Below are 12900 nucleotides of genomic sequence, written 5' to 3' on the forward strand. Positions count from 1 at the left end.
TCATGATCTTGAATGCACTGTCAATATTTAAACTCGTTGCGTGTGCTTGAGAAACTTAATATACTATTATTTAGGTTTCTAACCTTTTATTTGCGTATCAGTGCATACAGAGAATTCATTACGTTTATTTAAATTAAATACATACAATGTGCATTCATATTATGTTTTCAAATTATGTAGGTACATATCTACTTAGGTTATAACCACAATTTGTAATAGCGTCTGCAGTTATATGGTCCCTTCAATGTCGTTATATCCCATTTCGACTGTAGATCTTTTGAGGGGTCTTGTAACGGGTCACTATTAAATGAAAAGACCTCGACAATTAAAGTAGACCCACTTTGCAGAGGGCGCCAAAACAAGACTCTGCAATACTGTGAGCCATATAAGAGCTGAAGACATAAGTTTCTTGGGAAAATGAAGAAAGAAATTGACATCCTAAGGGAATGAGACCAAAACCTAGCGGGTACAATAGACCCTCACGGTCTTGGTACAGAGCCCTGATAAATGACCACCTTTGGCAATAATAATCCTCTGCAATTAGTCAACATTGAAAGAAATTTCGTGACTTCTTCACAATGAAATAATTAAATAAGATAAAATATTGCAAAAGTTTTATTGTAACTAAATGAGTGAAATCATCTCGGTAAAGAATTAATCTTAATTTAAATTAAACAAATAAACTCGAATGAGGTACGTACTTATTCATTTGATTCTTTTTTAACTGGAACCTCTTCCTCAATCTTCACGTCATCATCCTGAGCTTCATCTTTGCTATTTTCGTGTAGCAATACATACTCCCTCGAACTAAAACCAAATTTAATGACATCTCTTTCCAATAATTCCACGTATTTCTTAGCTTCAATTTTTTTGTTATTGATAAAAGTTCCATTAGCAGATTCCAAATCTATTAGGTATGGTCTCACTCGTTTACCTACAATCATATCACAATATATAATTACTAAAGTCAAGAGACCAGCAGAAATCACTATCTAATTTATTACCAAGGGCAGTTTAGTGAACAGTTGAATTAGACTCATTGTTCACATAAGCCCAACCTTGTTTTTTTCACTAGTAAACTTGGTAAAATCAAAATGTTTACATACCTGTTGTACCATCCTCCCTTGTGAATGTTACGAGTCGATATTGTAGTGCAGCATGCTGCTTGGAACACGATGGATGATCAACTGGTAAATCAACAACCTTGCGATCTCTCCCAATCAGGTAAGCGCTTTCTCGGTGAATGTACAAAGTTTGTAACGCTTTATCTCCTTTGAAAGGATACAGACGCCATCGCCGTTTTGGTTTTCTGGCCTCAGGCGGTTCACTATACTTTATAACAACGCCCCTGTAGGTATTTGTCTCCTCTGTTAATTTACCAGATAGGCCAAAGTTTGGTTTCTCCTTTTCCTTCTTGACTTCCTTATCTTTGTCTTTACCACTTTTATCTCGACCTTTATCTTCTTTCCCCCATTTCGCGTTAGCGTGATCAAACGAGCGACTCCTGCTACGCCCCCGTCTGTTTCGACTAGAAAGACACACATTATCTCAATGCAGCGTTATGAAATAAAGATTACCTATACTGATCTTCTCTTCTGTTTCTTCGATAGTCATCGTTTTCATTATTTCCGTATCTATTTCTATAGTTATTTTGTCTATAATCGCGACCTCTGTCACGCTGATGATGGTAATTATCTCTCTCTTTGGATTTATTTCTATAATCATGCGCTCTGTCATCGTTTCTATCTCTTCTGTCTACATCTTTGTGTTTGCGACGTTTATCATCATTGTGCTTATTTTCATATGCACTTCGGCTATCGTTTCTAGTCAATAAAAAAATTACATTACATTCTGAAATTAATTATATGAATTAATATTGGTGACCACAGAATATTCAAAATTGAAAAAAAAATATCTTCAGGTTACACATGGACCATAATTTAATAATCAAAAACGTTCAATACAAGTCATGTGAACTGCTCAGAAACACTTGGTGTAAACATCAAAACTGTAGCAACTATACATTTGGTCTGTGAACCGTATTCAACTTTGGAATCGAAAGCAGTGGTGAATGTACAAACATACGCCGAACGGCTAAAGTTAAACTTCTTTTGTGTTAAAAGAGATCACTCCGTCAATTTTCAAGATTTCAATCAAGATAACTTGATTTTTTTAAATGGAACTACCAAATTTTTTTTATTTAGTAGTTTCCGCGCGCGCAAAAGTGATTTAGAAATCCACCCCGTCAAACTTTTAAAGGTAAAAAGCATATAATGATGTTTTTCTGTAGAGTTTGGCCTATTAATTAACCCCCTAAATTCGTCTGCTGATACCGATGTCCAAACGGCCCATAAACGAAAAAAATGGAATTTTTCAAAAAGTTCCTATTTTTAATTATCTTTACAACGGTGGGTTTTGTTTGCTGTTAGCCCTAATGGTAATGAAAATATAAGGGTTTTTCTCCGCGCATTTTACATTGCAAATACGGCAAGAACGCACACATAATCGTTATAGTCCAGGCTAAATAGCTCTAAAATAATGTATTTTCAAAAAAAATTAGTGAAATGAATAGAAATTGGGAAAAAATAATTAAAACAGCTGAATTTTTCCGCGGGTGAAATCTCGGGGGTTGAAAGGGGTGGAAAGTGGTGTTCTGCAAATTGTAGCAAAACTATTAATTTTAGACGAAAATGTTAAATGTAAAAGTTATAGAGATTACAAAAATGAGCAACTTTTGTATCTGCACTATTTTCACATAACCTCCAATTTTCCTAGAAAAACGGGAAAAACTGTTTTTTTAATTTTTTATTCTTATTTTTGCGAAAAAATGTCGTAGGGGTTTGAACTTTGGAGGAAACATATCTTGTTTTATGATAAAAAGAAGATATTTTTGGGACTGTAAAGTTGAACCGTTTCCAAGATCTCACGATTTCTGAAAAAACCACCTCTTTTTCAAGTGGATGAAAAAGCTATTTTTTTTCATTGTACAGAGGTGCGCGGGGTAGCAAAATTTTCGTAACGACACATATTAATCATAAATAAAAAATATTATTCCAATAGAAAAATTTTAAGAAAAGGGGTAAAAACGGAGGGAAGTTTTAAGATATACCGTTTTTGACAGTAGATAAATAGCTTTTTTTGCAAATAAATTAACGTATTGGATCCGCGCTAATAAAAAGTTTTTGAAATCTGTCTTCTCTCTCATCTTTAATGTTGCTAAAATATTTTCTTTTGTTTCCTAGTGCCCAAATGCCTTAATTAAACAACTTTATTATTTCTTTTTTCTGCATTTTTACCGCAATAAAAGCAATTTGAAGTAAAATCGAATTCTTTTGCTTCCTGAACAATTTGTTTTTGTTCACTACCTCTTCTTCCTGCCTGTTTTACAGCTGATGGGATTAAGCTGGGCCTGTTGATCGTTAATTTACAGGAATTATGAATAAAATCCTCATAAAGTTTATTCCAGGTTTTACATCTCAAATCATTTGCTTTAGGTGGTAAAACTAACGTTCTTATTGCAGATTTTGCGAGTTTATCAACAGGCTCAACGCAATTGCATCAGCATAAAACAGGCAGGAAGAAGAGTCAGTGAAACAAAAAGAAATTGGTCAGGAATTAGGAAGCAAGATAATCCGATTTTGTTTCGAATTGCTTTTATTGCGGTAAACATGCAGAAAAAGAAATAATAAAGATGTTTTAACTAAAACAGTTGAACATTAGTTAACAAAAGAGAATATTTAAGCAAACATTAAAGAGAAGCAAGAAGACAGATTTCGAAAAAATCTTTATTAACATCCAACATGTTGATTTATCATGTCAAAAACCGGGTATACCGTAAAACTGTTTTTCCAGTTTTTGGCGATTTTCTCGAATTTTTGCCATAGGAATATTTTTTTATTTTTGTTTATTAAAATATAAGCCTTCCCGAAAATTTTGCTACCCCGCGCACCTCTGTACGATGAAAAAAAAATAGATTTTTCATCCCCTTGAAAAAGAGGTGGTTTTTTTTCAGAAATCGTGAGATCTTGGAAAAGGTCGAGGAAAAGGTTCAACTTTATGGGTACAAAAATTATCTTCTTTTTTTATCATAAAACACGCTATGTTTCCTCCAAATTTCAAACTCCTACGACATTTTTTCGCAAAAATAGGAATAACAAACGAAAAAAACAGTTTTTCCGGTTTTTCTATGAAAATTGGAGGTTATGTGAAAATAGTGCAGATACAAAAGTTGCTCATTTTTGTAATCTCTATAACTTTTACATTTCATATTTTCTTCTAAAATTAATAGTTTTGCCACAAATTGCAAAACAGAACTTTCCACCCCTTTCAACCCCGGGAGTTTACCCGCGGAAAAATTCAGCTGTTTTAATTATTTTTTCCCAATTTCTATTCATTTCAACTGCCTGAAAACCCCGGTTTCGCCCGGTAACTAATTTTTTTTTGTAAAAAAATATTATATAGCCTGAACTATTAGCCATTCGCTTAAACAGTGTTTTGCAAAATATCACTTATCACTTATCGTTTATAAGGCCATTGCTCTTAGACGAATCAGAATTTTAAAAAAAAAGTTTAAATAAAAATTATAGCTGGTAACTGAACGAAGCCAACGAGGGGTATAGTTTGAAAATATCTTTATAATTAAAGGCACAAGAATAAAAAATGTATGACGTTGCACGGAGTAGCGGTGGTCGCTTTTCAACCGATTCAATGAGTCCTCTCCTTCAAGCAATCTTTTTACTCACTTCCACTCGAGTAAGTAGGCAACTTCTTGTCCATGCTCTTTAAAATAACTATAAAAAATGTGGGTTACTATTTGAAAAAAAAGTTGTATGACGTCATGGAGCAAAAAACTGAGATATTAAAAAAAAACGTTTTTGACGGTCTTACATCCTTTATGCCTAATGTATGCTGTCAAAATTTTACCGAAATCAAAATAACAGTTTTGGTTGTACTCAGAAAAAGAAAATTGTACGAATAATTTAATGAAAATTTTACGTTGTTACTTGAAAAACAAAAATGTAAAAATTGTATGACGTCACGGCGCTAAAAACCCAAGATATAAAAAAAAACGTTTTTGACAGTCTTACATCCCTTTATGTACATTTGCAACATTTTAATGATAATAATACTTTATTATCCTGGCGGAGACCAGCTGTAAGCTGTTTTTCCCAACAGCAGAATTACAATTTTCTAGAAAATAACCACACTACCGCTCAAAAGTATTCAGCCACTAATTTAATTTTTAGCGCATTTTTGAAAAAAATACGCTATTATATTCGTTATGGCTGGCCGGCCGGCTGTCCGCGTTAAATCTCATCAACTACAATAGATAGAGACTTCAAATTTTCACTATTTCTGTTATAGCGTAGATGTGCAGGCTCTAGTCTATTTTGAGTTAGATTACTTGTGAGATCGATAATTTAAGAAAATAATTTCGATATGGTTTTTGGAGGTGCTATAATTTTACCGTTAGATAGCGCTACCAGTATAAAAACTTAGTTATTTACTTTGTGTTTTGTTTTACAAAAGAAAGACGTACCCTCAATTGAAATTAAATAAAACGCAGCGAAAATTACTCGTGAGATAGATAAGTCTAAACTTCGCTGATATAATATACTCTGTATTACCAAAAATGCGCTTTAATCATGCATAATATACCGATTTACAACTTGTTTATTGCTATATACTAAATTAATGGTGTTTTATATTCGCTCCAAAAGACTTTTTTCCAGTCTTCAACAGTCCAATTGTGGAGATGTCGAGCCCAAATTAATCATTTTTTTTATAATTCCTCTTTCCCCATTTTAGCAATGTTATTGACTGAAACTGACCATAAATGGTTTTTTTGCATTTGCACTTCTCTACAGGTAGAATAAAAGCAGATGAATCAAGTAAGATTGCCAAATAAACATTGCATTCGGTTGTTATATTCCAGACAATTTAAATTATTATTCATAAACTGGTCAGCTGGGTATCAAAAGTAAAACTGAATATATTTATTTATATAATAAGTCATGAAAGTGGTCGTTTAAATGACGCGGAGGCTTATTGAAAAGGTACGAGGACGCGCAGCGTCCAAGTATCTCTTTAATGCCTCCAAGTCAGATGGACTCACTTCCATGACATATTATGTATAAAATTTTACCTGAAACCGCAACATGTAGATAACTTTTCCAAATTAAATTATTCATATGTGTGAAATTTTGATACCTAATCACGCATGCTATAATCACTTTATTTAATTGTTTCCATAGAGATTTCAAAATAATTAAAACAATCATATTCAATTTTAATGCAGTTTGCAGTTCATACTTTGTACTTTTCAACTATACAGTCTTTATAACTGGGTACAAAAGCAGGTATCAGTGAAGAAGAGTAGCTACGCGAGACGTTGTTATAATGTAGCCGAAGCTGCGGCCGCCGTAGTGCAATATTCGCTCCCCACAAAGTCAAGAAAGAGGTACGAAAAGGCGTACAAACCTTTTAATGACTACTAAAGGAATAATTACTTCCACACATATTCCATTAATTGTTAGTAATTAAAGAATCATTATCCTTTGTGTTATTTAAAAATATCCACATAGTCTGCATTATAATTATCCAATCGTTGATTGAATAATTTATTGAATGAACGATCTAATTGTTATTTTGCATGTATTAGGACTGTAATGGGAGTCAGGCAAAAATATTACAGTACTAGTCAGGTAAAGATCAACTTTCTAATGTCAAAATAGCCCAGAAATTTAGATTTTCTTGACGGTTTCGGGTAAATACGAGTTAGACCATATAGTACATGGAGTGCTATTAGCCCTACGCTTTCAATACAAAATGGGTGGTCACGGATAGAGGGCACTGTAGTCGTGGGTATGTGAATCTCAGGGTAAACTAAAGTCGTATGAACACCACTTGGATCGCGTAAAGAATAGCTTTTATAGTAACCACGTAGTACAGGAAGCTTTAAATACTCTTCATTCATAGGTTAGCTATTTTAGGCATATCTAAACGATTAATTAATTGACGTTTGTTAATTTATAGGTTGACAGTCTCAAATCGTGTCTCATCGGACAACTTCGGACAGACTCGTTTACCCTGAAACTCACATACCCAGGCGATGTCCTTGACCATATTTTAGTTACAATTAGCAGTCCATGTACTATATGGCTTACTAATGATGCTGCAGACCTGCCCAGTTTTTTCTGTGAAAATTACATTTCAGTATATTCTAAGGCGACTAGGGCCGTGCTAGTGGTGGCCTCGCGTTATTTTTACAAAAAAGTTTACACTTCGTCACATTGGATACGTCGCCTTGGTGGATACCTGTTTATGTTAAAAACAAAAATATTGATTTCATAATTATTTGTGTATACTTTAATAGAAAACACGATATTTTCTTTTTTCAAATTGTATAATCATAATAATTATTAATAATTAATTGCTAGGTTACATTTATTTTGTGGCATTTATAATGAAGCTAATTATTTTTTTGTTTTTTTTTTTGTTAGGTATAATAAGCAAAAACTTAACTCAGTTGCTATAGTTGACGCCAAATTAAGTTGGGTATGACTCATTCTTAAAATTGTACGGATTAAGATTCAAGCAACGTCAGTCGTATCTAAATCGACCGAGACTTAAGATGTTTATTTCGCAGCATTTTAACCTATAAACCAAACATTTTTAATTTCACAATTTCATATGCAAGTTGTTACAATTTACCGATTAAACTCTCCACAAGTGCAAAGTAGTTTTTAAAAAAACTGTTTCTTGATGTATTGAAGTAAAAACGTAAAAATAAATGTTAACAAGGTAAACACGAAATGACAGAAGAAAAGTTGAGGAATGCGCGACATACGTTTTAGACCGCCCATATGAATTGTACAGCAGACTCAAGTTACGAATTTCTATCCATCTCTAGCAACCGTCAATCTGTGTGAGAGGCACCGTTCCATACGCTAATTATTGCAATACATAGCGATGAGTCATATCCAACTTAATTTGGCGTCAACTATATAAGTATACTTTGTACTTCAAGAGCAATAAAGTTCTATCTATCTATCTATCTATATGGTCTAAGGGTAAATAACTATTACCCAAAATCGTCCTGAAACCTTCATTTTCATGCCTAAAATTTTCCTGACAGAGGCAAAGCAGACTAAGTTTCCTGTCATCACTGACAGATTGACATTATTCACATAAAAATTGAAATTTTATATTAAGATACGATTTCGGGTAAAATTTAATACAAAACTCATCAGTGAAATGACATTACCTAACTCGGAAATTAAAGTAGGTACTCAAAGGGGCCTCGTACTTCAATATTTCCTTGCCAGTAATGTATCATTTTCCTGACATATAAATAACTATTTCGAGTGATTTTCTATTAGAAGTTTAATTGACACATGGAAAACAGTCTCTTTATCACAATACATACTGCATCTACCTATATTTAGGAGACAATACACTCACCTTGTTCGTTTAGATATTTTACTGTCATCAACTTTCTCTCGCTTTTGCGAGTCTTCCTCTACGGAAGATTCGCGAGACCGTTCATGTTTGTGTTTCTTAGCGGTTACACGTTTCTTTGTTCTTTCCGTCGTCTCGCTATTACTACTTGATTTCGAACTTGAACTTTCATCAGAACTATCTGAAGAACTGGAACTCTCTTCTTTTTTATGTTTTGGCATTTTGTGTAACTGTTAATTAATTATCCCGAAGTGGTTAGGGTTTCGTATTTCAATAAAGGACACTACCATACCAAGTACCAATACTGTAATTTACGAATAAATAAAATTTGCACATTTATTTGCCATCTACGTGAAATTCTTAAAAAACACAAGTTGTCATTGTCAAATGCTATTTGTCAAATATTCCATTAAAAATCTTATACAATGTTGCCACATTTACGGAATACCTTAAGCAGGCCTTACACGTACATTCATTTCATGGAACTTGGAGTGTACACTTAACACTTCTACAAACAGATCAAGTTCGAACGTGGAAGTGGTCATCGCGCAAAGTTTGCATCGTTATTGGTGCGGAGCGAAGAGTTTTGCCAATCCTAAATTCTTGGCGCGGAGCGATGTTGGGCGAGTGCGTGGATGTGGTTGTCGCTCCTCACCAGTTAAGTTAAGACATAAGTGAGATAGATATACGCATTGTAGTATATGAGGAACCGAAAACGCATATCGTTGTTTTCGCGTGCACAATCGTACCTGTTCGCCAAATTTGTACGAACCATGTTTATGCCATGTGCGAACGTGGAAGTGGTGTTTCAATTCAACATTCTGTTCCAAGGTCGAAGACATGGCGTTAATTCCAAGTTCGATGAAATGAATGCACGTGGAAGACCACTTTAGACTAGACCAGGGGCGGCTCTTTATAAAGAGCCAAGGAGCCATGGCACTACCTCAAGGAACCTGCTAATTATCAATTCTTAAAATATAATTAACTATTATTAATTGTGCTCACTAGAGTACATAATTGTGTTTTAAAACTTAAAACAAAAAAATAAATGATTTGATAAATTAGGTACCAAGAAGAATTCATTTGTGCTTATCCGTGGACGTCAAATACGGTCGAGCCGTGCCAAACTGAAACTGGCTCGTATTTTCCTACAAGTGTGGACTTCCGCGGGGAGTAGAGGGGTGGGAGGAGCGAAACCGAAGTAGCGTTTTATACGTACAACTTGAGCCATCAGAAGTTTGGCTCATAAGCACAATTGAATAATGTGTACATGTATTACTATGCTTTGCGCCGTTTTCCTTGTTTCAGTCGTGATAAGTGAAATAATTTTTTTTACTTCTGTGTAAGATTATACTTCCCGGATTAATTGTTACGTAAATACACAAATTAAAAAATCATCTAAATAAACCTTTTTCCATGCATTCTCTGGAAGATAGACTTTAACAGGCCGTTACGTTACCGGACTTAAATATTGTTATAAAACGAAATGTGTCTGAATCTTCTTTAAGAGGACACGACAAGCGATAAATCCGAAAATAAAAGGAGTAGGTATTCAGAGAATTAATAAATTTCAGTACTTGTTTAGATAAAGATTTGAATAGTTATTTGTACTATTGTTGAAAATGATACTTCGGCCTCATTAATAAAACTGCAAATAAAATGTTGCTATTGTTTATAGATCGGACTAAACGCCATGGAAACGGATAGTACCTACAAATCGTGAAAAAAGTAACACTTTCCATACGATTTTTTGTCAAAAAAAATCCGCTAATTCTCATCTAAAACAACACAAAATGAATTACTGGAATGCATACTTGAGGTATACTTATGAAACAAGTCTCCAAAGAAATTAAAGGGGCTAGATTTGTTTCCGTCACTTGCATTATAAATATTAGAATTATACTCAAAATCTAAATAACTGGAATAATATGAAAATAAAAATTTGTAACTATTAAAATAATGGGGTGGGGGACACAATTTGGCACTACCTTCTACGCAGCTTACGAGCCGCCACTGGACTAGACTAGGCACTTGCTGCCCTCTGTCCAACGGAGATCGACTTTTTTACGTTTTAGCGTTTTCCACTCACGTAAAGGCCGTATTAGACGATGCAATTTTTATTGCAATTTTTGCAGCAATTCATTGCCGCAAGAAATTGCACGAAAAATTGCTCCGTGTATGTTAAAATTGCACGTGCAATTTCTTGCGCCAAATATTGCAGCAAGACATTCTGCAATTTTCTGGTTATAGAACTTGTGCTATTTTATTTTTCTTGCAATTTAGTAACTATTTTAGTAACATTTAATTTATAAAAAAAATAAAGTGGTATGCACTGGAGAACATTACCTCCTTATGCTATATACAGGTTTGTTATTTAAAGTTAAAACTGAAATAACCTATTTACGAGGAATTCAAAAATGGATATTGCTGCCGCATCTTTAGTTATTGCGTCTGCTGTTGCTCTTTTAAAAAAAAAGAAACAAAGAAGACGACGACGTTTTTGGACCAGGCAGTGGCTTGCCAATAACGATTTCACAAAGGGAAACCTAAACCTACTCAATGAATTTAACGAGCCTGAGTGTGAATAAGTGCGTTCAAATATAAATAATAAATTGCACGGCCTTCAACAAAGGACACGTCACAAAACACACGTTTCCTGGTCTACAACAGACGTGAAGTTGCTTTCAAGCATTTCCCAGTGATGCCAATTCCACTTTCATTGGCACCAATACATGATTAGAATTGGGTATAAAAAAATTGCCAAATAAATTGCATAGTGTAATCATTGCATCTTTTTGCCATAAATGCTGCAATAATAGCAGCAATAGTTGCTGCAAGGATTGCAATAAAAATTGCATCGTCTAATACGGCCTTAACATTTAATTTATAAAAAAAATAAAGTGGTATGCACTGGAGAACATTACCCCCTTATGCTATATACAGGTTTGTTATTTAAAGTTAAAACTGAAATAACCTATTTACGAGGAATTCAAAAATGGATATTGCTGCCGCATCTTTAGTTATTGCGTCTGCTGTTGCTCTTTTAAAAAAAAAAAAAACAAAGAAGACGACGACGTTTTTGGACCAGGCAGTGGCTTGCCAATAACGATTTCACAAAGGGAAACAAAGAAGACGACGACGTTTTTGGACCAGACGCTCAATGAAATTTAACGAACCTGCAGTGTGAATAAGTGCGTAGCTGCAAGGATTGCAATAAAAATTGCATCGTCTAATACGGCCTTAACATTGCACTGGAGAACATTACCCCCTTATGCTATATACAGGTTTGTTATTTAAAGTTAAAACTGAAATAACCTATTTACGAGGAATTCAAAAATGGATATTGCTGCCGCATCTTTAGTTATTGCGTCTGCTGTTGTTCTTTAAAAAAAAGAAACAAAGAAGACGACGACGTTTTTGGACCAGGCTCAATGAATTTAACGAACCTGAGTGTGAATAAGTGCGTGCACACGGCCTTCAACAAAGGAATCGTCACAAAACACACGTTTCCTGGTCTACAACAGACGTGAAGTTGCTTTCAAGTATTTCCCAGTGATGCCAATTCCACTTTCATTGGCACCAATACATATGATTAGAATTGGGTATAAAAAAATTGCCAAATAAATTGCATAGTGTAATCATTGCATCTTTTTGCAATAATTGCTGCAATAATAGCAGCAATAGTTGCTGCAAGGATTGCAATAAAAATTGCATCGTCTAATACGGCCTTAAGGGAGTTATTGCACACATACTATAACGTCAAACCTTAATTAAATACTGCCTTACTATAATAAGGAACTACCTTATTTTAATGACGTAAATCAGTTCGCATTATATTAGAGCAGCGTTTTCCACTTGTCCGGTTGCTCCATCCATGAAACTTCGCATTTGGTATAGAAGTGTGTTAAAGCTTCAGATTCTTTATTCATTGGCTTCAGACATATATTATAAGAGAAGTATATATATGGCTTCAGAGCGCTATACATAACCTGAAAACTTTCTCTTTCAAAATAACATTTTTTTTCATTGGATGAAGTTATTTGTACTGTTGTATCAGAAATACTGACGGCTTCTTCAGATACTGATGATGAAGAATTAATAGACGCATTAGGTTTAATTATTACAGAACACAATAGTATTCCAAAAATTAGGAATTACCTACCTACTTAGGAATAATTTCGCAATATAGTAATAATCAGGTAAAAGATTCCTTGAATTTGTGAAAGTGGGTAGGTATTACTTAAATGGCGACACAACAATTAGTTTCAAAAGAGTTTTTGGTTGTATCTCGTTTTCCACTGCCCCAAAGTAGTGCAATTTTTTTTACTGCTCCAAGAAAGTGTGCGGTCAGAATTAGGGCGGTACCAATGTGCACTGCTAATCCATCAGTGAAAAACGCTATAGTTTTGCCAACAGTGTCCATAATTAAAAGAACATGTA

At 34.2% G+C, this 12900-nt stretch overlaps 1 protein-coding gene across 2 annotated transcripts; it reads right to left on the reverse strand.

Annotated features, from left to right (window-relative positions):
* Positions 1-599: 599 nt before the first annotated feature.
* LOC116163407 (smad nuclear-interacting protein 1) lies at positions 600-8853 on the reverse strand. Of its 2 annotated transcripts, none has more exons than XM_031477313.1 (4): positions 8464-8853; positions 1578-1823; positions 1107-1528; positions 600-934 (listed from the first exon to the last, which is right to left on the reverse strand). In XM_031477313.1, exons 1-4 carry the CDS (start codon positions 8679-8681, stop codon positions 702-704), a joined length of 1119 nt encoding a protein of 372 aa, XP_031333173.1. In that variant the 5' UTR covers positions 8682-8853; the 3' UTR covers positions 600-701. The 2 variants fall into 2 exon arrangements, with proteins under 2 accessions (XP_031333173.1, XP_031333174.1); XM_031477314.1 differs by having other exon boundaries at positions 1578-1851; positions 8464-8633.
* Between the last annotated feature and the right edge of the window lie 4047 nt (positions 8854-12900).

Source organism: Photinus pyralis, unplaced genomic scaffold, assembly GCF_008802855.1.
Source record: "Photinus pyralis isolate 1611_PpyrPB1 unplaced genomic scaffold, Ppyr1.3 Ppyr1.4_LG2, whole genome shotgun sequence".
NCBI classification, from domain to species: Eukaryota; Metazoa; Arthropoda; class Insecta; order Coleoptera; family Lampyridae; genus Photinus; species Photinus pyralis.

What these genes read in the sequence shown, in the direction of transcription:
- LOC116163407 (XM_031477313.1), bottom strand. Translation starts at nt 8,681, where the DNA reads ATGCCAAAACATAAAAAAGAAGAGAGTTCCAGTTCTTCAGATAGTTCT. An exon ending in AAAATATCTAAACGAACAAG is followed by an intron (nt 1,824 to 8,463) that starts GTGAGTGTATTG and finishes TTTATTGACTAG; the next exon opens with AAACGATAGCCGAAGTGCAT. An exon ending in AGAAGAGAAGATCAGTATAG is followed by an intron (nt 1,529 to 1,577) that starts GTAATCTTTATT and finishes GTGTCTTTCTAG; the next exon opens with TCGAAACAGACGGGGGCGTA.